This window comes from Armigeres subalbatus, chromosome 2 (genome assembly GCF_024139115.2).
Source record: "Armigeres subalbatus isolate Guangzhou_Male chromosome 2, GZ_Asu_2, whole genome shotgun sequence".
NCBI lineage: Eukaryota > Metazoa > Arthropoda > Insecta > Diptera > Culicidae > Armigeres > Armigeres subalbatus.
In genome coordinates this window covers 75,685,054-75,711,004 of record NC_085140.1, presented here as the reverse complement: position 1 = coordinate 75,711,004, position 25,951 = coordinate 75,685,054, and the positions used below count along the sequence as shown (strand labels likewise).

Here is a 25,951-nt window from a genome sequence, read left to right as displayed (position 1 = left end):
GGTCAGCTTTGAGCATCTCGGCTGATATGCGGTCGACCCCTGGGGCTTTATTCGATTTCATGCTTTGGATGGCTGTTTGAATCTCTAGCAGCGATGGAGCCTCGGTATTGACGCGTGTTATACGTCGGATCCTAGGCAGATCATGCCGAGATGGTGATGGCCTGGCTGGCACTTGAAAAAGTTGTTCGAAGTGCTCGCACCAGCGTTTCAGCTGGTCAGTTGGGTCGGTCAATTACTGATCATTCGCGTCTTTCAAAGGCATCGTTGCATTCATCTTCGCCCCGCTTAAGCGTCGTGAGATATCGTAGAGGAGGCGAATGTCCCCGGTTGCGGCGGCTCTCTCTCCTTCGTCGGCCAGAGAGTCTGCCCACGCTCGCTTGTCCCGTCGACATGAGCGTTTTACTTCCTTCTCAAGAGCCACGTATCGTTGACGGGCTAGGACTTTGGCTCCTCTGGTTTTCGATCGCTCTATCGCGGCTCTGGCTTCTCTTCGCTCCTCTCTCCAGGTCTGATCGGTGATCCATTGTTTTCTCTGGGTGCGCAGTTCGCCCAGATTGTTCTCGCTGGTGGCGATGAAGGCATTCTTGATGGCGGTCCATTGGTCTTCCACGCTGCCACCTTCCGGAATATCTGCAGCACGCGTCTCCAGTTCTTCAACGATGGACCGTTTCACCGTGGCATCTTCCAGTCGGCGTGTGTTGAATCGTCGTCCAACTCTTTTCTCCTGTCGACGAATCCGCGCAATGCGCAGGCGTATTTCGCCGATGAAGAGGTGATGATCAGACGCGATATCGGCACTACGTTTATTCCGTACATCAAGAAGGCTCCATTTCCATTTTCGGCAGATGCAGATGTGGTCGATTTGATTTTCTGTAAAGCCGTCACGGGAGACCCACGTGACCTTTTGAACCGGTCGATGAGGGAAGAGCGATCCCCCGATCACCATGTCGTTATTACCACAAGTGCTTGAAGTTAAATACATTTCACAAATTCCTTTGGATACACCCAACTTGTTATCAACGTATCGACAATCGTGTGTTGCCGTAGCTCTGGTATATGGTATGATTACCTCTAAACGTTCGCACCATTGATCCCTTCCAACAAACTTACAGCGCTACGATGCCGAATCCACGGTCATTGAGCACATCGGCGAGTATGCGTGTGCTCCCAATGAAGTTGAGAGATTTGCAGTTCCACGAACCGAGTTTCCAATCGCTAGTCCTTTTTCGTCGCAGTGGTCTTCGCCGATGGTTTCGGTCCGGCTATTGTTGATTGTTCGTTGCGTATAGGCTGGCTTGCAGGGCCTGACACCAAACCCCCTGAATTTCCGGAGAACCATTCCTCCTTATACCCGGTGGACCATGGTGCACAGTTTCACTTAGAGTCCCTCGCTGGCACTCGGACGATGATCAGCCCCTAGAGCCAATCCTGACATGGAGAACAGACGCTCAGTAAGATTTGCGCCTCCGGAGAGTAGCAACCCCCCCCCCCTAACTATTTTGCTATTTTAACACAAATCCATACCAGCTTTTAGATTACGGTCTAAATAATGATTCGATAATTAGAGAACATCAAACTTGACGAGGTCAATGGCCTTCTTTTGTTGTGCAAATGGCAAAAAGAATGAAGTTCAATACAATCCACATCTAATCAAAATACAATCCAGAACTAATCCAAATCAAATCCAAATCCCATCTAAATCTAAATTATATAATTTATATAATAACCCAAGTTTAATTCATATCCAAATCTAATTCAAATCCAATCCATATCAAATTCAAATCCAATTTAATTTCAAATCTAATAAAAATCCAATCCAAATCCAATCCAAATATAATTCAAATACAAATCTAAATTGAATCCGATATACTTTCGGGAATCGCATATATGTCCCATCTTTGCTGGGTTTCCTATTCATATGAGACAAATATGCGATTCACGGCAGTATACATCCTATACAAATTGGACCCAATTCCAATCTAAATCCAATCAAAATCATGTCCAAATCTGAAAATTTAAAATTGTCCAAAAATCAATGAATTAAGTGGGAAATTAGTAATTTAAGGAAATATTCTTTTTATGTCCCCACAATAAGTGACGTAAAAAGTGTAGGTTGAGTGTATTCACTATTCCGAGATTTTTTTCAACACCAATTAGTCAAGCAACTAGTTCAATGACAACAACAAAAAATTATGTCATATGTACGTTATAACAAGTGACCCTTACTTTTGACGCTGATCACATTCTGTTTTGTCCCTTGGTGGAGATACCCCGTTTGGCATAACGTCATTTGGCATAAATCCGTTTGGCAAAATAGTCGTTTGTCATAATGGTCGTTTGGTAGAAAGCAAAGATAATGATCTTTTTTTTTTTTTGATAATCATATTTTTTGCGGAAGTTAACGTTCGGCTTCATCCACTTTCAACATAGACTTTTTTAAAAGAAGACATCAGCTTTTCTTCCCGAGCAAGCGCGTAATTTAAAAGAAGAAATAATTTCTCCTTTCGAAAGAAGGCATCATCAACTATTTGCCTTTTCTCGAGAAATCGCCTAATTTAAAAGGGGCTACCCCAAATGGCATAATTCCATTTGGCATAATGCCGTTTGGCATAAGTCCATTTGGCATAATGCCATTTGGCATAACGAGTTGAACAGCCAGGGGCCATTTGGCATAACGACCGTTTGGCATAATAAAGAAAAATAGTCATAATGATTTTAGGGCCATTTGACATAACGACCATTTGGCATAATGACCATTTGGCATAAAAATTAAAAGAATTATAAAAACTCTACGAAGAAGCTCAATTTACATCTGTATTATTGCCTTATTCTGGGCATTGCGTATTTTAAGGAGCGATTTACTTTTTCTCCTAACGGGTGGCAACCAAAAAATGGGATTTAAAAAATGGCTCGGGATAAAAAATACAAAGAAGTACAGTTCAATCTGATATATGTTATACAAAGAGTTTTCCTTAGTCTTCAAACTTAGACTAATGAATATTGGCATATGTTCCTTGGTTCGCCGTGCTGCTTCTGATCCTGCTTATGAGTTGCTTCGTGGCTTTGGCCAAAAGATATTTTAGTTACCAGATAAAGATTGTCGCTTCGGTTCCCTTTGTTCTGCTGTCCGAAACATGTTGGGTACCTACCCATTAAATCGTATGTATTTTTCCATTTTGACATTTAGATCCCCTATCCTCGCCAGCAAAAGATGTTCCGGACAGCGACGACAGCGAAAATGTTTATCTGGTAACTAAAATATCATTTCTTTGGCCTCACAATCACCTTTGTATAAAATAGAGCTGAGTAGACCAAACAATGCTTTGGCAGTTTTCATAACATTTTCTTGCTTAAAATGTTCGACCGTGTACTTTTCGCATGATCTTTGTTCGTTTGAAAAATTTACAAAGCGCGCCGCAGTATTTTTTGTTTCTACGGCATGTTGTGAGCAATGTTGGAGTAAAAGTGTGTGTGTGACAATTCTTAAAGTCATATTTCTTTTGCCTTATTCCGGGTAAATGCGTACTTTTAAAGAAGGAGTCATCACCGCTTTTGCATTATTCCGGGCAAATGCGTACTTTCAAAATAGTCATCTACTCTTTTGCTTCATCCCGAGCAAATGCGTACTTTGAAAGAAGGAGTCATCTACACTTTTGCTTCATCCCGGGCAAATGCGAACTTTGAAAGAAGGAATCATTTACTCTTTTGGCTTCATCCTGGGCAAATGCGTACTTTTAAAGAAGGAGTCATCTACTCTTTTGCATTATTTCTGGCAAATACGTACTTTAAAAAAAATAAGTCATTTACTCTTTTGCCTTATTCCGGGCAAATACGTACTTTTAAAGGAGTCATCTTCTGTTTTGCTTCATCCCGGGCAAATGCATACTTTTAAAGAAGGAGTCATCTACTCGTTTGCCTTATTCCGGTCAAATGCGTACTTTTAAAGAAAGAGTCATGGAGTCATCTACTCTTTTGGCTTCATTCCGGGCAAATGCGTACTTTTAAAGAAGGAGTCATCTAGACTATTGCTTCATCCCGGGCAAATGCGAACTTTGAAAGAAAGAATCATCTACTCTTTTGGCTTCATCCCGGGCAAATGCGTACTTTAAAAAAAGGAGTTATCTACTCTTTTGCATTATTCCGGGCAAATGCGTACTTTTAAAAAAATAAACATTTACTCTTTTGCCTTATTCCGGGCAAATGCGTACTTTTGAAGGAGTCTCTTCTGTTTTGCTTCATTCCGAGCAAATGCGTACTTTTAAAGAAGGAGTCATCTTCTTTTTAGCTTCATCCCGGGCAAATGCATACTCGCAAACGTAAGCGATGCCTTTTCCTGCAAATTTCTCTACAACTAGAACCGCTCGCAGCTAACAACCACTTGGAACTGGTGGCGCTCCGCGCCTTCTATCAAACGGAAGTGGAAAATATCGCCAAAAGTCTTTAATCTTCCTGGAATCAGCAGAAGAAGTCAATGTTTACGTTTGCGACTTTCGCCCTTATGAAACAACAATGTCGATATATTCCTACGATTAACCTTTTTTGTGCCAAATGGTAGTTTTGCTAAACGGCCCGTTGTATTTAATACAGTTTTCGAGGATTATGCCAAATGGTCATTATGCCAAACGGTCGTTATGCCAAATGGCCTCGAGGTACCCAACAAATTATGCCAAATGGCCTTTAGACATTTAAATCGTTATGCCAAATGGTATTATGCCATATGGGCTTCCCCCATTTAAAATAGAAATAGGAATAATCATTATCAACTCTTTATCTTATTCCGAGCAACCTCGTAACAAGCACGTGGTTAAAATCGACGTTAGCGCCACGATGGGCCTTGATTTCGATAATATCTGAGAAGTCTCGCCCATCCAACAGGTGACCAGAACGATCGATGTCGATTTGTATATCTGTCTGTTATGGTTACGCTAATGCAGAAGCCTGTGCTGACTTGTGCTGCGAATGACTTTATTCTTGGAGGTGACGAAATGAATTAGTCGCAAGCCGTTCTCGATCGTCAGCAGTCAGTCTAAACTCCTCCGCCTAATCGGTTTATGGTTTTTATGCCGTGGTTTGGACAGCTATCGTATTAACGAGATGCGTGTAGAATGCGTCTTTATCATCAGGGCTTCTATCTAGTGTGTCCCGCTGTGGCGGTCCTCAACCTGTACATACTCTCATTGATATGCAACCACCCAATCACGTGCCCCTGCATATCGCTCTTCATTTTCACCTTTAAATTGGTGAAATTTCGAAGTGTCGCAAGGTTTTTTTTCTCGAATTATTGATGTTTGAGAATTGGTTGTATAATAAACAATTTAATCATTTTGTAATTTTGTTTTTCTTTTCCGCAGACCACCAAAAACAACTCGCTGTCCGAGCTGGAAAAGCGGGAAAAACGAGCGATGGAACGGAAAATGTCGGAAATGGAGGAAGAGCTCAAGGTAACTAACCGACCGCGTGTCGGAAAACGCACACCATATCCATCTTTCTCTCTCTTTCTCTTCGTCAGCATCTTTCGACGTTGCTCCGTCGATGTCCACTTTTCTCATACTCCAGTCTACCAGTTTTCGCTATTTTCATTATGTTTTTCTATCTTGTCCACCATACACACATCTATCACTTAATTTGCGTGCGGCGTAAATCTTTTCCTCACATTCGCCTAATGGACGAGGAAGGAGTTTTGCGTCTGACTATGTAGTCAATATTTTCGTTCCCCTATATTGGAAAATACATCAAACGAATCAGCACTCTTCTACCCCATCTGCAAACAAAGTCATCATTCGCAATCGTAGCTTTCTTTTTCGAAAACAGGTTCATTTTTGGCTTGGTTTAGATATAATAAACACATTTTAGTCTAACTTTCGATAGGGAAAAAGATCATCCTTGCATTACGATTAGTACATTAAATTAGACTAAAGATAGATCCCTTGTTTTTTTTCATATTAATCTCATAAAATATAGAGGTCTACGAGATTAATAGATTTACTTTAAATTGATAGAATTTTGGATGATCTCTTTTCCTTATTAGATACACTTTTTACTCATTAGTTTTCAATGGCGCTTTTATTTTCTAGTTTGAATTTTGATATGTGTATTGTTTTACACTAAAAACAACAACACGCAGAACGACGACTATTTTTTTTCATGAAGACAATCCGATGTTTTTGTTTTTCGATAATCAGATCGTATTAGAAAAATTAATCCTTAACCGAACACTACACATCTTATTATTTGATGTAACAAACAAATAACGAAACCCCCAAAGCACGGGACGAAGTACACGGTTGCTTCTTTGTTATTTTTCATTTGGTTTTATTACAACAAGTACAATCATATAAAGAACGTACTCTTCTGGTACTGCATTCATGTTTGACATCATACTTCAAGGTTTATTCTTATGATTAGCTGCTAACAAAATTCACGATTATTTTTAAACAATCGCTATAACAATAACACATGGCGCAGCATACAAAGTACAGAAAATCTATTCTCTTCATCGACAACTCTTCGTTACAAACTTATATCTTCATCTTCCTATCTACATGTCTGTTTCTGAATGGAAGTTAAGGTTTTGTGTCGTAGTAGAGCGTATTAGAATTGTAAATAACTCATACGGAATGCATAGCGGATAGTTCCAAATTAACTAACATTGGCGATACTCATGGTTTCCTGAAAACGACGTACTAGATTTGCCTTTGGTTTAAACTAGAACAGAACAAATCATGTAATCGAGATCAAACCTTAACTTTCGACTCAGAGCTCAGCAGAATGTCACACATGCATACATTTGTTATTATTTAAAAAACAAACTTGACTTCTGAGCAATACGTATTAATTGAAGTTTCACCTTGTACAACTACTTCGCGTTTGATCTTCTATTCTGTTCAACGAATTCATCACCATCTCCTACAACAACAACAACGAAATAAAATGGCCAATGCTCAATCCCTGCCTTATTCTCTAAATAAAAAACATAACTGTTCTACTACTACCTTTATAACGATACAAACAAACAGTTGCTGCAAAAATATAAAACAGAAAACGAACGCCTCCGAGCGGAAAACCGCGCCCTTACTCGAGTCGTTTCCAAACTGACCACCTCAGCGCAGAATCAGCTGCACAATAAACAATAGCAGTGGCAGTAGTAATAGCGGTGATGGTAGTAGTAGCAGCATACATCGACCGGGGGAAGTGGTAGCATAAGCAATCTTACCGCAAGATGCTGAGGTTTGCACAAACACACGCACACACATAGACCTAAGAGTGCGAGGAAACATTCAAAGCGCACATTGTGAACCAATCGCCCAGCAGAACGCCCCACTTCTCTAGTACTACGCGCATTTTCTCTGAAAGTATATTATGTAATAGATTAGTCGTTGATAGTTAGCTTTTGTCGGTTGAGTAAGATATAACGACAGGAAATGGAATTGCAGTAGAATAGCATTTGAAGCCAAACATTATTCTAGCAGAATTGAATCCTAAAGTGCTAAACAATGGTTACCGCCGAAAGTAATATAATACCATAAATATTACACCAAACTTAATTAGAGAACGAAACCAAAAATCGGTGCTGTGTGTCTGTGGAGTAACCAGAAACCCGTTCATCTCAAATGTTTTGGACAACGCCATCCCTTCGGCCACTCAACCACCGACGACGACAACGAAGCACTAGGCCAGATTAAAATCAGAAAACAAAAAAATATTGCTACTAGTTATTCAAGACCTTGCGATTGACCTTATCCACACATTGCATCGTCCATACGTCAGCGTGCGTGTGTTGTGTCCAGAATTTGGCCATCCGAGATAGAACTGATTTTGGTATGAGGCGTTTTATGGTTTTCTTTTTGAGAGATTTTCAGTTTCGTTTTTAATGCCCAATTGATGATGGTTAATCTCATGGTTTTCGTTTTGTTTTGCGTTTTAGTTTTCTCCTTTCTTAATATGGCGAGTTTTAATACGTCCGTATGTGTTGCCTTCTCACTATGTCCGATAGGATTTGCTGAACTTATTTATCACTAGATGTGTACTTAATTCGCACATTTGTTGGTTACATTTATAAGAGTTTAAATTTCCGCTCAATCGAATAAAAAAATCTAGTACATACCTTTTTCTCATACTTGTCGAGCGAGTATTGCCACTAAAATGTTTGTATTTAAATTAATAAAGTTTAAGTGTATCTAAAGTTGTTGTTTTTACTGATCTGCGTGTATCTGTAATATTTGCATTCATACAATAAAGTATTATACGTTTCAGTTGCTGTACGTTGTTGCATCTAAGACTATAGACAAAGAATTTGTGAATAACATTACAGCAGTGTAGTTTATTACGCTCTATGCAGTTCTTTTATTGTTTTGCACATAGAAAGAAAAGTCCACTCCATTGCTAGCCATATAAAACAGCTTTCAAAAGAAAACAATCTAGTACTGCCTCTGCCAAGATCACGCGTCTTTCGGGACTTGATTCGTTGTTTATTGTGACCATGTAGCACATTACTACACACAGTTTCTTTTCATCACATCACGCATACACACATACACACACTCGCATATTCACAAACTCATACACAAACTCTAACGTATCCATTCGAAGGCTGCATTTTTTAAATAGGAAAATACTAACATTTTTTCGACAACAGTTAATCAATGGAGTGGCCTCCCGCTTGTTTGATATTGATCCTATTTTTATAGCTTAGTTTGGATAGTACCAGAATATTTACTAATGTGCTTGTTTTTCTTGTAAATAAATGTTGAAATTTATTCCAATGCTAATGAAGTACTACTTAAAAAACCTACGAACAAACGTATTACGTTCAAATCAGTAGAAGTACATCAATTAAAATAAATTGTAATTATGTTTGTCACGATTTAACTCGCGGAATGAATTTCTGTTCCTGATTTTTTATCATAGGTAATTCCTGCCTATTGAGATCTTTAAGAAAAAAAATCGTTGAAAAGAAAGGGTTTAGAAACGATTATAAGTAAAATACCCTGAATGCCAAGGGAAAACTTTAATCCGAACAAGAAATGATAGAAAAATATATAAAGCTCTTTTAGTGGAATGTATTCATTCGTCTAAGACGAATTAAGTACTCTCCATTTTATTCCACCAGTTAATTTTCGATACCTTTGCAGATACGTATTTCGACCACAACAGTTGTGGTCGAAATACGTATCTGCAAAGATATCGAAAATTAATTGGTGGAATTAAATGGAGAGTACTTAATTCGTCTTAGACGGTTGAAGAAATGATAATTACCATGTACTCAAAGATGTGGACCCAGATTTACTTTGAATTGCCTAAATGTGACCTTCGAAAAAATGAAATTTTTTGGTTGTTTACCAAGGCAACTTCCCATAAACACTGAGCTGCAAAAATGACTAAATTTCACGAGAAAAAGTTCTTCGGAGGCTTAAATGTTTATTACATAATCCTTGAATTTAAAAATTGAGAATGATGTTCTGTATTCTTTTATTGTTTATGATGTTATTATAACCGCAATGCTGTTCAAATCCTAATTCTATACATCATTGAAATCTAGTATTGTGTTGTGATATATCAATGAGTATCGAATAAAATTTAATTTATTCCATAGTTTATAAATTTCTGAAAATTGTTTGCCGGAAAATATGTGTTGATTGCCATAAATTGAACGCGATTCTGATTAAAATTATTTCATTGTTCGTAGTACAATTTTGAGAAACCGTTTTTAGAAAGTTTTTTAATCGATTTTTTACAAGCTTCTTACTACCTAAAAATAGTCCTATCATAGGAGAAAGCTTTTAAAATTATTTCATCTTTATTTAAACTTTCTTATCAACTATTCTAGTAGCGGAGACGAGCCAGCCTCGGGCTGAAAGTCTCTTTAATAAAGACACAAAAAAAAAACTATTCTAGTACTACTCAGTATCTGTCTACTGTTTTCACATGAAAATTGCAATCATTATCGTCTGTTAATGATCCAGGACAACACTGAATTGTTCCTTCCCTGTGCCGCTCACGGAAATGCAGAGAACTGACGACCACGGAGATGAGGTCGAAATACGTATCTGTCAAAGGTACAATAAAGTAGTGAATTAAATGGAATAATACAAACTCGTCTTATGACAAGTGAATACATTCCACTAAAAGCGTAAAATAATTTTCGGATGAAAAATACACTTAGATACAAGTAGCAACCATTGACATGTACAGTTAGTCTAAGCTAAGCTAAGCTAAGTTTCACTGAGTGAGTGTGTACATTTTACGGTGGTAAATTTCATATTCATAGCGCAGTGGGTGATGTGAGTTCTGTTGTTAACTCCTCTTTAGGAATGTGAAATTAATTTAAAAGAAGGAAGTAAAGTGCTGCCTATTCAATCGGTGAACTGAAGTTGTTCTCGAACATGACAAGTAACTACGAAGGGTGCAGTCAATCAAGATAAGTTAGCTTATCAATTATTCTAGTACTGCACTGTAAATATGAATCTGATTATTGCAGTAACACCTGTCCGGATATTTTACTCGCCAAGAGGATTCAGTCTACGCTTCTTAAGTGTATCAATGCGTTTTGTTTCTCATTGATGTAAGTCTTTTGCTGTTCAGGTTATTTAATTCGTTTAACAACTGATCGAATCCTTTTTCCAAGTAATGCTTCATATATATATGGTGATTCATTGTTTGGCATAGAAGGGTTCTCTATCTTTGAAAGACCTTCCTTCGGCGGCGCTACAAATAGTTTAGCTTTGCCGTTGGATTGAGGATAAAATGGTGGAGTTTGATTGTTTGATTCTAAAACTTTTGCAGAATTTTTTAAACATTAACGAAACGTGTTGAGAGCGGTTATCGGTTACTATTATTTGAAGCCAACCAAACCGTGGGATGCATTCATGAAGTTTGCTGGCAGTTGAATCCGTAGTTGTGAATAATTTCAATATTTCGAACTGTTACAATAAAATTGAGTTGGACCAACAACGTATACGGACCCGAATAACCAATACGGTTCAATTGTCTATAATAAAGAACCATACCAAACCAACCAACCATTGAGAAGAAATAATCCACAATGATAAATACATAGAGTAGTCTTCTCTGGAGCTTTTGGAGTATCTGCACTGCTCGTGAGCGTGATGAGGTTCGCCTTCCACTGGTAATACATGACCTACTGTGATGCGCTTTGCCTATCTTCTTTTTCTTGAATGGCTCTACATTCCAACTGGAACTTGGCCTGCTTTTCAACTTAGTATTCTATTAGCAATTCCTCAGTTATTAATTGAAAGCGCTTTGCCTATACTGTGATGTTTAACCGAACGGTCGTGATCCGTAGGAGGCCTTTCCCTTCCTTCTTCAAACAAGAAGCTTACTTTCTCTATGAATAATGCATCAATTGTTTATAGAAAATAGTTTACTACAACATTGTCCACTCTAAAGGCCCCCACGCAATATAACGGAAAGGCGACGGAAACGGCAGATTTGACAGTTAGCCCATATATTTTCTGTCAAATTTTCCGTTTCCGTCGCCGGCGCCGTTCCACTGAACTGCGTTTGGGGCTTAAAGGTTTAAAAACGGCTCAAACATAATGTATAGCGTATGTCGTCTCATTTTCCAATTTTAATAGAAGAAATTCGGATACCTACATATTTTGTTGTAGTCAAGTTTCACATTATGGTATAATAGCATGGTCCGTATTGTTCGTTTCAATGAGACGAAATCAAGCGATTTTTAGGTTCTACTCATACCTCTTTTATTTAGAACGAACCCGGAAGATACAATAAAATCGTACCTAACTAACCTTTTAAGGCAGGCTTTGAAGTTCTCAGAATCACATTTTTTTTGCAATGACCAGTTTAGACTCACGTTGCATTTTTCAGAACCACAATTTATTTTCCAGATGCTGTTTTGGATTCAAGTTGTAGTTTTAGAACCGCAATCCATTTTCCAGTTGCAGTCTTCCAGTTGCGGTTTCCAGAACCACAATCTATTTTTAGTGACCATATAAGGCTCACTTTCCGATTTCCAGAATCACCATCCTTTTTGCAGTGGTCATTTTAGACTAACGTTGCGGTTTTTTTAACCTCAATCCATTTTCCAGTTGAGGGATTTCGCGCCAACTCGTATATGGGGCTGGCAGCACCCTCTCAGATTTGAATGAAACTTTCATGTAAACTTTGTTGCAAAAAGCCACTTTGCATATCTTAGTTTTTCCAAAATTGACCTAGATTATCTTTTGAGAAGGGCCAAAGTTGTTTTTACCATTTTTTTTTATATGGGTATAATCGTAAAACGACGCATCCTACAAAAAGTGTTGTATGGGTGACTATCGCAAAATCAGTCAAGTTTTTAAATAAAAATTTTGGAAAAAAATCAAATTGAGTCATACACTGAAACAAATGAATTAAAAAGTCGATTTGCGAAAAAAACACCACTTTTGATTTGGACGAAATTTTGTCTCAATATAGGTAAATATGTTCCCTACCAACCGTCCATACATCGTAAGCTGGGCAATTTTAAAGAAAAAAAGTTATTTTAACAACTAATTCAGTGTGTTTTTCATTCGAAAATCATTTCAGAACACATAAAACTTAATTTGTAATGGAATTTTGCTTATAGGTATTAGAAACTGAACATAGTATTTGAAAAATCAAGTTTATATTTCTAAAAATATATTATATTTTACTCCTTTATTTATTTGTTTAGTTGCGACCGGCTACGACCAAAATATTGCATTCTGCAACTGTACATATATAGCGAAAGAAACCCAGATTTGCCCGGGTGTGTCACAATGAACTATTTTCAGCACCGCACTCTAGATCAATTTCCGTGCGTTTGTTTTGTTTTCCTCAACAGCTGACCCAAAATTGTATTTTAATTACTTTTTACATTTCCTTGTTAAATTCGCCAACTTTTAACGGGAAAGAAATTCCATCAGTTGCTTTCTTCTATCTATAACATTGACAGCTCGTTAACCAAGGCGAACCTCTGCCTATCGAAACTAACCCAAAATTCCAGTTCAATCAAGGTTAATTGCCTATTTCCGGGGATTAAACCACCCGACTTGGACGTTAATTTACAATGTTATGAAAACTCATATGTGAATATGTACCTTATGTGGAAGATATTGATTTGGAAAATGTAATCAAATGTAAAAATGTAATAAATGAGATCACCAGTACTTGTACACTGAAAATGAGTGCTAGTCCCAAGCAAACATCTGTTGGTTCTCTGTGCAAGAACAGTTGATCTGGTCATAATGGAGTAGCAACTACGGGCAGTCAATCAAGCTCAAGCACAAGCTTCTTGTTAAATTCGCCAACTTTTTGTATATACAAACCTTGCGGATCCCAAAACAAATCGATCAGGGGAAAAAATCTTGCAAATCGGTCAACCCGTTCGGGAGTTAAATCGTCAGGAAGGAAATCTCAACTTATTTTTATTATATAGAGAAGATATCTGGCTTTAAAGATTTCTTCGGAAGTTCCTCCAGAAAGTCCTTTGGAAGTTCCTCCAGAAATTCCTCCTGAAGTCCCTTCAGGAGTTCTTTCAGAAGTTCCATCAAGATTTCCTTCGAAGTATCATTCATAAAATGCCACGGCAGTTTCTCCAGGATTTTTTTTCGGAAGTTCCACCAGGAAGTCTTCCGAAAGTTCCTCCGAGAATTCCTCCGGCAGTTCATCCAGGAATTCCTCCGGATGTTCCTCCAAGAATTTCTTCGGAAGCTGCTCCACGAAATATTTCAAAAGATCTTTCAATTTTTTTTCGAAAGATCTTCCACAAATTTCTCCAGAGATACCTTCCGAAGTCCCTCCAGGAATTCCTTCAAAAGTTCCTTTTAGAATTCCTCCGGAAGTTCCTTCATGAATTGCTTCGGCAGTTTCTCTAGGAATTTCTCCAGGATTTTCTTTGGAAGTTTTTCCAGGAATTCCTTCGGAAGTTCCTCCATGAGTTCTTCCGGAAGTTCTTCCAGGAATTCCTCCAAAAGTTTATCTTTCAGGAAGCCCTCCGCAAATTTCGCCAGGAGGTCTACCAGAAAATCTTCAGGAAGTTCCTTCAGAAAGTCCCCCGGAAGTTCCTGCAGGAATTCCTTCAGAAGTTCCATCAATAATTCCTCCGGAAGATCCTTCATAAATTGCTTCGGGAGTTTATTTAAAAAATCCTTCGGAAGTTTTTCTAGAAAGCCTACCGAAAGTTCCTCCAAGAGTCCCTCCAGTAATTTCTCCTCCAGGAATTCCTCCGAAAGTTTTGCCACGAAGTCCTCCGGAAGTGTCTGTAGAAAGTCCTTCGGAAATTTCTCAAGATAGTCTTCCAAAAGTTTCTTCATAAATTGTTTCTGGATTTTCTACAGAAATTCATCCAGAAGTTCCCCCCAAGAAGCCTTCCGAAAGTTCTTCCAGGAATTCCTCCAGAAGTTCCTCCGGAAGCTTCTCCACGTATTATTCCGAAAGATCCGCCAGGAATTTCTTCGGAAGTTTCATCAGGATTTCCTTCGGAAATTCTTCCTGAGATTCCTTCAGTGTTTCTACAGGAATTCCTATGGAAGCTTCTCAAAGAATTCCTCCGGAAATACTTTCGAGACTTCCTTCGGAAGTTCCTCCAAAAACTCGTTCCTTCAAGAATTCCTCTGGAGATCTTCCAGCAGTTCCAATAGAAATTGAATCGCTAGTTTCTCCAAAAAATTCCAAAAGAAATTCGTCAGGAAATTCTTTTGTTATTCCTTCAGAAATGCTTTCAGGAATTATCTTGGAAATTACATTAAGAACTCCTTCTGACATTTTTCCAAGAATTATTCTTTGTAACAAATATTTTCAAATTATATTTCGAGTGGAAAATTAGTAGGAATGCGTTACGAAATTTCACGAGATTCAGCAGCTGATTGGAGCAGGAATATATGTAAACCATCGTAAAGTCTTGTAGAGTCTAGCGCATTTGTGCGCCCTTATGCAGAATGGAAAGAGAAATTCGAAGAGCGGGAAATGTTTGACAGCCAAGTAACTGCAAAATAATTTTGCTTATGGGAGTGATTTCAAAACATCCCTCTACTCGCTTGAGAGCAGAAAAGCGGCTCTTTCCGCAACACCCAGGTGTGTTGAATTCGTTTCTATAGGGTAACCAACTGGACCCTTACACATTTTGGACCCTCCAGGTTACATTTTCTTGATTTCTGAACTAAAATCAATGCCGCTGTTAAGTACGTCCTTGGCTTCAGGGAAGTATTATCGCTCTACATTTATTTGTCTTGTTTCATGTGCGAAAATGACGATAGTGAGATGAAATTTTAATAAAATGAGGAATCAAGCATAACTGAATTCCAAACGTAGGAATCTTCTCATTAATAAATTAATGTCAATCGATAGATAAGTCTTTCCTTCCTTCAGCTTTGAACTAGAGATGGGCAAAACAGCTCATTGCAGTGAGCGGATCTGATCCGTTCAGCTCATTGAAAAGAGTCAGCTCCTTGGATCAGCTCTTCAGTTCTTTAATGCTACATATAATAAAACATAATTGTTAATATTATTATTTTAATTATTGTTCAAAAATTTGAAAAATTTATGTCATTCATTAATTTATTCATTCAGTCATCATTGATCTATTTACCTTTCTTTGAAATTTTTAAAATTACAGTGAGGTAATAATTTCTATTGAAAAACCGACAATTTTAAACTAATAACATTTATTACGCTTTTTCTGACCGTCTAGTTTTGAAGTCTAGGAGTTCATTTAGAACCATCACATTTATTTCTATACAAAAACTAACTCAACATTATTTTCTATTCATAATTCTAAGTTACATTTTGTTGATAACGTTTCTCAAATCGTTAATTTGAATAATTCCGTCCCTAGTCTCTGATATGTATATGAACCATATCACGTGTCATAAGTTTTCTCTTCATACTGGGTGCAGTAAATCAATGCCTTGTTTGCGCGCGCTTCTAACCCTTCTCTTCTAACCATGCGTAGTTGACATTTTCATACAAGCGAGCCCATTCATCTATACACCCAGGTTTTTTTTTACGCGGATGGAATTCATTAATTTCTCGGTTAACCTGAACATTTACAGCTTTTCAAATACCCCCTGAATTTTCTTTGATTTTTTGTGAATTTTTTAGTGGGGTTAACTCAATGCTTCATTGACGCTGAAGGTCTGAAACGACCAAAACCAAACCGTGTAAAAAAAAACCTGGGTGTATTGGTTCCCGAAATGCGAGAGAAATAAAAACAAGAGAGTAAAAAAATACAGAGCACGGTGCTACAAACAAACCGAGTGCACATGTAGCATTGTAGCAGTATGCTGGCGGGAAAACCCGTCGCAAGTAAAAGATCCGCTCCGTGCAAGACACAGCTCCCAGTTCGGTTCGTTTGAACCACACGGTTTGCTCGCGAGAATCGGTCGCGACTGATCCGGATCGAGATCCGTGTCGCACGGATCTGAGCTAGTGGCGCAGCTCTCGCTTCCATGTCACAGCAATTTCGAGCTGGACGACGACATGAGCGGAACTGAGAGTTGTTCGGATCTTCGGATCTTTTGCTTAGTACGGTTCGTTCGCTACCGCACTACTAGGTATCTTTTGTGTGGCCGTTCGTAGCGCCGAGTATGTGGGTATGGGTTAAGAAATAGGCGGCAAGCTAGATTATTTTTGCTTGAGTGTTTCTTATTCACTGCAGCAGAAATGATTTCTGTTGCTTGGCTAGATGGTTCTGTCGCTTGGCTTGATGGTGCTTGAGGTGCAAATAATAAACCATCAGCACGTGCGCGGTACTGGACTGGAATGCTCATACAAGCTCGCTTGTGTTGTGTACCGCGAGCATGGTATTTTCGTTTGTGCTGTACAAAATACAACAGCGCGCGTACTCGAGTGCGTACGCTCGAGGGAGTTTCTCTAGGCGCGTGTTTGACAATGATTTCATCAATTTAAAGTGAGCTGCTGAGCTGGGCTTCTTTAAAAAAGATCCATGGCTCATCAGCTCAATGTAAGGAAGCGAATCTTTGGAACAGCTCCTGAGCGGAGTGCCCATCTCTACTTTGAACAGACTTAATTGTGAGTGTCCAAAATGTGTACATTTGGGGGTCCAAAATATACAAAAGTCGTATACAAATTGTACGAAGCGCCATTTCATCGGAAAGATTGGATTTTGTTTTTCAAAGTTTTCAAGTTTCATCATAACATTTTTCCTCATAAGTAGGGTAGATGTACTATATTTCGCCACCTTGGAAAAACAATTTTTAATGATTTAGTGCAATATTTTACTTCTTTATATTAAACAATCATACAGACTCAGTAAGCATCCATACAATAACTAAAAATAAATCATTGAATTCTGATGAAAAATGCAACTGAAAATAGTAATATCGACGCCAAGCCATTTTTTGTCCGATTGAAGAACAGGGCAAAATAAACAAATGCCGGAAAACAGATCAAGCCCACAAACTTGGGACCAATATACGTACGCAATCTTAAGCACTATTAATAAAATTCGATTACTAATGTTTTAATATAAAATAGCTCATGTTTTATAACTCTTTATACATAAAAATGAATTTCTGTCTGTCTGAACCTTATAGACTCGGAAACTACTGAACCGATCGGAGTAAAAATTTGTATGCAGAGGTTTTCGGGGCGGAGGAAGGTTCTTAAGATAGTTTGAGACTCCTCCCCGCTTTAGAAAGGGGGGCTCCCGTACAAATGAAACACCAATTTCTTCACATTCATTTATTCAGACTAAGGCCGAAGTGGCCTGTGCGGTATATAAGAGTCTTCTCCATTCGGCTCGGTCCATGGCTACACGTCGCCAACCACGCAGTCTACGAAGAGTCCGCAAGTCATCTTCCACCTGATCGATCCACCTTGCCCGCTGCGCTTCTTGTGCCCGTCGGATCATTGTCGAGAACCATTTTCTGGCTACGTGCCCGGCCCACCGCAGTCGTCCGATTTTCGCGGTGTGAACGATGGATGGTTCTCCCAACAGCTGATGCAACTCGTGGTTCATTCGCCTCCTCCACGTACCGTCCGCCATCTGCACCCCACCATAGATGGTACGCAGCACTTTCCTTTCGAAAACTCCAAGTGCGCGTTGGTCCTCCACGAGCATCGTCCAGGTCTCGTGTCCGTAGAGGACTACCAGTCTAATGAGCGTTTTGTAGATTGTCAGTTTGGTACGGCGGCGAACTCTATTCGATCGGAGCGTCTTGCGGAGTCCAAAGTATGTACGATTTCCAGCCACTATGCGTCTCCGAATTTCTCTGCTAATATCATTTTCGGCAGTCACCAGTGAGCCCAAGTACACAAATTCTTCTACCACCTCGATTTCGTCACCACCGATGCAAACTCGCGGTGGGTGGCTCACATTGTCTTCTCTTGAACCTCTTCCTATCATGTACTTTATCTTCGACGTGTTGATGACTTGGTCCGATCCGCTTGGCTTCCCTCTTCAGTCTGTTGTAGTCTTCCTCCATCTTCTCAAAGTTACGTGCCATAATATCTATGTCGTCGGCGAAGCCAAATAGCTGGACGAATTTATTGAAAATTGTACCACTCGTGTTAATCCCTGCTCTTCGTATCACCCCTTCCAAAGCGATGTTGAATAGCAGAACTCCCTTGCAATTGGTGCTAGTCGACGGCATAAAATTTGGGAGAGTACCTTGTAGGCGGCGTTCAGCAATGTGATTGCGCGGTAGTTGCTACAATCCAGCTTATCGCCCTTTATGTAGATGGAACACACGACATCCTCCATCCACTCCTGCGGCGAAACTTCCAAAGGAATTTTTGGAAAAAATGCAAAGGCATTTCCGGAGCATTTTGCTTTGGAATCCCTGGAAAAATGGAAAAAGAGGAATTATTATCGAAAATTTCTGAATAATTTCTGGTGGAAAGTTCTGGAGGAATATCCAAAAATATTTTCATAAGTTTTTCTGGGAAAATCTTCGCAAGTCTTTGAATGAATTCTTGTAGGAATCCCCTATGATGAACGCGAACGAGTTTTCGACAAGAACTTTTGTGAGATTTACTAAAGGAATTTTCGAAATAATTCTCAAATGCATTTCCAAAGAAATGCCTAGGTTGCTCTAAGTATTTCTTCGGTAAATACTTAAGGATTTTCTCCATGAATTCATTAAAAAACTCATCCAACTTGGAAGTTTTCTCTGAGATTTATCAAAATTGGCGGACATTTTTTGGCTACAACTATTTAGGCTTTGTTCCGCCAGTTTTGTTATATGACATGTAAGAATATTCCATGTGTGAAAGATAAATTGCGGTTTGATTGATTTTAAACAACTTTTAAATGTTTTTTTTTTATGAATGAGTTTTTGTATCGAAAACTGTTGTTTTCCTGCTATATCGCATACGAGTTTGCTTACGCATGAGGAATGGATGAATGAGATTTTTATATGAATAATCTACTGAGTATTCAGAGCCGGAAGGCACCTTACTTTGCCCACCCACGCAATCCAGTGCCATTTAATGAAAGCTGAGGTATTGCTGCTTCCATCAATGGTATTGGATTGCATGGTTACGTGAGAAACTTTTGTTTACAAAATCAGTTTCGCCCTGTTCAAATGTTGGTACCGATTTTCGAATTCCGGTAGAATTATGTCCTGCGCGCGTTCCCCCAGGACCATCACCATACCGCCATCTTCGTCTGCCACATCGCCATTCAGGTGCTCTTCGTAGTGCTGCCGCCACCTTTGGATCACCTCACGCTCGTTCGTAACAAGGTTCCCGTTTATGTCCTTACACATATCATACTGTGGCACGTGGCCCTTACGTGAACGGTTTAACTTCTCATAGAACTTTCGTGTGTTATTAGCGCTGTTTAGTTGCTCCGTCTCTTCACGGTCTCGATCTTTTTCTCTGACGCTTTTTCCTCCGGAAAATCGAGTTCCGCGCCTGTTTATATCGTGCCTCGTTCGCACTCGGGCGTTGTTGCAGCAATCTCGCCGATGCTGCATTCTTCCCTTCTACTAACTGCTCACATTCGCCGTCATACCAGTCGTTTCTATGATCCGGGGGCACCGTGCCAAGTGCAGCGGTTGCGGTGCTACCAATGGCGGGTCGAATATCTCTCCAGCCATCTTCAAGAGATGCTGCGCCTAGCTGCTCTTCCGTTGGGAGTGCCACTTCCAGCTGCTGCGCGTATTCTTGGGCTAGTCTACCGTCTTGTAGCCGCCCAATGTTAGGCCGCGGCGTCCGACTTCGACGCGTGTTGTACACCGTCGAGAGTTTTGAGCGCAGGCATACTTCAACGAGGTAGTGGTCGGATTCAATAATCGTATTGTGGTAAGTGCGGACGTTCGTGATGTCGGAGAAAAATTTACCGTCGATTAGAACGTGGTCGATTTGGTTTTCCGTTTCTTGGTTAGGTGATCTCCATGTGGCCTTGTGGATATTTTTGCGGGGAAAGAAGGTGCTTCGGACTACCATTCCGCGGGAGGCTGCGAAGTTTGTGCATCGTTGACCATTGTCATTCGATACCGTGTGCAGACTATCCGGTCCGATGACCCGTCTATACATTTCCTCCCTTCCTACCTGTACGTTCATATCACCGATGACGATTTTGACGTCCCGCAGTGGGCATCCATCGTATGTCTGCTCCAGCTGTGCGTAGAACGCTTCTTTCTCGTCGTCGAGTCTCCCTTCGGGTGGCCAGTGCACGTTGATGATGCTATAGTTGAAGAAACGACCTTTAATCCTCAGCTTGCACATCCTTGCGTTGATTTCTTCATAACTCAGAGAATAAATCAATTTTAGGTGAAAGGGGAAAGGTAAAAGGGAATAAATATACGTTCGGAACATTCGTTTCAACGGACCAACAACGGGCTGGCGAACATTAGATCACGGAAATACTTAAACGGCATGTTTCTATGAAGTAGGAATAATTTATTATCAAAGTGTTACGAGGGAGATGGAGGGGTCTAAAATTTTCCCGTTATCTCAGTCCCTTCTCCTTCTTCTTCTCCAATGGCTCAACATTCCAACTGGAACTGGCCTGGCCTGCTTTTCAACTTAGTATTTTATATTAGCATTTTCTTAGTTATTAATTGAAAGCTTTTCTATGCCCGCTATTACATGAGTAGGGTAAATGTTCCATTTTGGTGCTTACCGATATCTGCATATATGTATCAAATGGCACGTTTGATATAGGCGGAAATCACACCATTTCATAGATGGAAGTCTCATTTATAAAATAGAAATTTGAAATCGGCATCAAGTGTTGATAAATCGCAGAGAATTGCAATTTTCTGAAATGAAAATTGTCTTCGTTTTGGACAGGGCAACATATTTTGGATTCCCAAATGTACACATTTTGGAAACCTCCATTTTAGTCTCTTCAAAGTCGAATTTATAATTTACCCTGGTCAATTGAGCCGAAGCAAAGTCTTATGTTTCGATTGGCATGCATCAATGAGAAGATTCCTGCCTTTTTAATTCACAATTTCGACAAAAACTTATTGTGTGCGTTCTGAGATGTTCAGTGATGTATACTTCTAAGCGTAACGCATTGTAACGCTCGCCTTCTTGAACAAACAAATTTCCTCGAACTTTCATCTAAATATCTATATTTTCGCACGGGATACCAGTGGAACAGATGCTGAACAATATTAGTTTTCTAAGGCTAATGGGGGACTATGCAGCGGCATTGATTTTAGTTCAGAAATCAAAAAAATGTCGCCAGGAGGGTAAAAAATGTGTAGGGATCCAAATCAAGTTGGTTACCCTATGTATATTGTGTGGCAAATACAATGAATACACTATGCCTATATGTGCCTATAAATACACTATGCCTATGCCTATGAATACACTATCCCTATAGGGTGTCGAGAAAGTTTTGAACCCGAAAACATCCTAGACCGGACCGAGAATCGAACTGGCCATCCCCGGATTGGTCATCCTACACATTAGCTCGCAATAAGGCTACTGAAGATCCCATTGAACAGTCCCTTATGCAGTTTAATTTTCTAAGTTTCAAATTCATATTTGGTTTCACTTTTTCATTTTGAAATAAAAATAAGAGTCAAAAGTTCAAGTAGTACGTCATTTCAAATTGCTAATCTTCTGAAGAGTCTGTTTTTAAGACATCGTTCGATTATCCGGCAAGCATTTTTTCAAAGTTTGGATAAAATCTTCACTTTCTGCAAATAATGTGCAGATTTTGCTTATGCTTCATTAAAAGCTATTACAGTGAAACACTCTTGTGTTGGAATGTTGCTATTTGTAATTTTAATTTATGAAAATAGGCTTTACCGCTTATAACGACAGCATTTTGAGTACCAAATATGATCGCCAAACTTGCTTAGTAAATGCAAAGAAAAAACGACTATTTTACAAACTCTTGAAGAAAAGTTTGCCAATGCAATACAACCTATTGCAGTACTAGATTGATAGTTCTATATAGTCCATAACAACTTTATATTTTTTTCGTTTTGAGTCCAAACCATAGTATTGAATAAAACATATTTAAAAAAAAGCTAGTACTCCATTTATATTACTTTCAATTTGTGTTTGTACAGTGTTCATGTGTGTTGTCATTTTTTTGTATACTAGATGTGTTTATTATACTCGCTAAATAATAACCTAAGCTTCATTTTAATCAAATGAATCTGTGCGATAAGCTTATATTTATTGCCAAACTAACAAAAAGACTGCAAACAAAATTTGTTCTAGTACTACAGCTCGAACTATGTTGATCGAATGACTACAAATGTTTCTTGTAAATATGTGCCTTCTCGTCTACTACCTCGTTTCTTCTTGTATAATACCTTTTACTTACGTGTACTCTTTCTCTGTTGAATGACGGACTGCCGCTTTGTTGCTCTCTTGTTAAAACATTCGGTTTATTCCGTATAACCGTATTATTTCTCCGACAACCATTCTAACCGTTTTCCCTTTTTGTTCACTTCGTCTGTTCCTACGCCAACTTTAATGTGTTTGTGTTTTTCGTATATTCGTCCGTTCGAATCCCAGCAACTGGAAGCCCTCAAGACCGAAAATCAGCGCCTGAAGGACGAGAACGGAGCGCTCATTCGTGTAATTAGTAAGTTAAGTAGATAGAGGCAGGCCACACTCGGCCCAGCGACGCTGATTCAGTTAACAACATCAACTACCACCCCCACTACAGCAACAAATGCTAAATAGAAAGAAATTTTTTCGAACATCAATCATTCAGGAGAGCAGCAACCGAGAATGGAGCAGCAACAATTTTTGTTTTACTAGTTTTTTTTTCTGGAATCGGACTAATTTATTTTTAGTTTTGCCACATGTAATAACAGGATATAAATGAAGGAAAAACAACGGAATATCTCTTCAAATCAAACGTATAGATAGTACTAGGAAGGGACAAATAACTATTTATTGGCAGAAAGAAACCACGACCACACGTAAAAAACAAGGTAACATGATTTCAACGATATTTTTAACGAGGAAAGAGTGGTGGTTTTGTAAGGAATTAGTTTTTGGGGGATTTTTTCGCCCAGTGTAGGAAAATGCTTTGTACTTTTAGACCATTAACGATAATTTTTTCAGTAGTGGAGAGAAAGAATGGAATAATTATTATTTTTGTTGTTGATTAAAAATTCTTCGTGTAAGTTAGTTTGATTCGGAAATATATCGTTTCAATCCGTTCCTTCGATTTAGTATATGATGGACGGACCAGCGCGGGCGATGGCCGCGCTATACTTTGTACAAAGTTTAACTGCTTTTTCTATTTGAATTTGTAACAAATGAAATAAAAAAAAAACAATGAGTAAGGGAGCATTAAGGAGTGCAAACAATCCAGAAACAATAATTGAAGCTGTTCAAAACACAAAAAATAAAAACTAACATTTGAAGGTATATTTATAGGACTTTTATAGTAATCCGTACGTATTTATATTTATACATCATTCAGCATACAAGTTGCTGATTCCTTTTGGTGATTGTGTTTGTGCTTCCAGCAAAACCATTTCATAGAATAGATATTTCATCGGATCGAAATGTGACTGCTAATTCAAAATAACGGTTCTCTTCGAAGTGATGAGATTTGAGTTTGAAGTTATTTTTTCGTGGACAGTCGTTTCCTCAGAAATCTCGGCAATCAAATTGATAAACTTAGAAAAGTGGAAAATTGTTGGTTATTTAGCATAATTACTTATTTTGATTATGAGAAAGTACCATTTTGCGCATAAAATTTATAAGAATTGAATACTGATTTGAGATATTTTTTCATGCTAAAGTTTCCCTTTTCCTGGTACGATACTCCTTCATTCAATCAGCATATCCGTTTCCTTGTAATAGATCTCAATAATTGCAATAAGGGAAGGTAAATTGGAATGGTTATGAGGAGAAAGTCATGGGAGGTGAATGTGAAAGATTGAAAAACGAAAGGTCCAATTCAAAATCAAATGACCCACCCTACCGTTGCCACAGATAAATCCTAAATCTTTCTTACTTTTCCACCCCATGAATAATACTACTAAAATAGCATTTTAGAGATTCATTGAAAATGACTAAGCACCAACCATTCGGATGTTATGTGCCCATTTGGTTAACTATTGACTATTTTTTAGTTTGTATTAAACTTTTTACTGAAGTCAAAACGTTCTAATTAAATTTTGTCTTCACCAACAGCAATTTGTACGCTAAAGATGGAAGTAATTAGGACGAGAGCGTGTATGCATCCCTTACATATAGCTAGAAAAGAAAAATATACAAATCTGAAGGCATTTTTTTGGAATATGGTTTTGAAGATTTGCAATTGCTTTGAAAGCCCAATAAATGCAGAACTCCTAGATTGGTTTTTACCAATTTTAAGTCAAAATTTTGAAACCTTCGAAGACCACCGAATGAGCTAATGTTGGAAGCAATTCCAACGTATCCCGCGTATGTGACGGCCTTCAATATCTATTTATTATCTGAATCCCGTTTTGTCGATAGAGTGAGAACAATGTGAAAGGCAATGTTTCAAAATGCTGGCAAAGTCAATGTCTCCGAATAAGCAGAAAAATGTATGTTACTTGCTGTATCTCTTGAGCGTTTTAGTTGATAGTTATTCTCTTCTTGATTAGTCGTTTAATGTGTAATGCAATTCTTGTATGTAGTAGAAAGTTGCCGAAAGCTACGTAAAACAGGCAAAGAAGCAAACCCAATATGGGGAATAGTACTTCTCCTCACTGTTTATTGTCATTATTGATTATTAAGTATGATTATTAAAATTATTTTTATTATTATTGAACTATATCTTTATCGTCATAGTTATGTTGTATTTGTCATCGAATTATAAGTGAAAATTGAAGAAACAAACAACACTGCATAGAAGCCACATAACGCGAAACACCCCCACACATACAAACTCATTAATACATTGTAATTTATGTTTATTGCTGCTGCGAAGAGGAAACGCGCATTGTACTATTATTATTTTCAAAACAAACGAAACAGTTAAAAAATACAGATGAAAAAAAAATGTTAAAACAATTACTTTTCTAATTTAATTCTAAATCCGAAAAATCTTCCCTATACAGAAAAAAAATCCGTGGTTAAAAATACTATTTCGTAGACTACGCTCTGTTTTTAAAACTACCGCCATCGGGGGTGAGAATGGGTCATCGCTCTCACCAGCAGCCTGGAGGTCGGATAGCAACATCGTTCAAAAAGGTCTCTTATATTTTAGCCTTCTTACCCTCAGATACATTTAATCTAATCTACAAGCATTCTAAAAGTTAAAACAGTGACCCATTCTAACCCTCATTTGACCCATTGTCAGCCCCGAGAGGGTACTATGAAATTTCAGTAAATTTTACCATGGTTTCAGAGAAATTCACCACTGATTCAATTCATTTGACAATAGACCTGTGCAGCAGGAGTTCATCAAATTCGCTCACCCGATGGATTTTGACATTTGAGCGGGTCGTCCTCTCGAACAAAAGTTCATTTTGCGTTCATTATGTGACCCGCTCAAACGTCATAATTTCTTGGGATTTCTTTCTTCATTTTGCGTTAGTCTATG

At 38.6% G+C, this 25,951-nt stretch overlaps 1 protein-coding gene across 13 annotated transcripts in view; it reads left to right on the top strand.

Moving 5' to 3' along the window:
- Positions 1 to 25,419, top strand: part of LOC134209197 (protein phosphatase 1 regulatory subunit 12A) — a 285,951-nt gene extending 260,532 nt beyond the window's left edge. For 12 of the 13 annotated variants that reach the window (XR_009978727.1, XR_009978728.1, XR_009978737.1 and 9 more), the window contains 3 exons: positions 5,352 to 5,441; positions 7,017 to 7,818; positions 22,933 to 25,419. Coding sequence is in view for 1 of the 13 variants with exons in the window: in XM_062685190.1 (XP_062541174.1) it covers positions 5,352 to 5,441; positions 22,933 to 23,019 (177 nt within the window). In the remaining 12 variants the exon portion in view is untranslated. The remainder of the gene's footprint in view (positions 1 to 5,351; positions 5,442 to 7,016; positions 7,819 to 22,932) is intronic. The other variant, XM_062685190.1, reaches the window with a different exon arrangement.
- Positions 25,420 to 25,951: the final 532 nt, after the last annotated feature.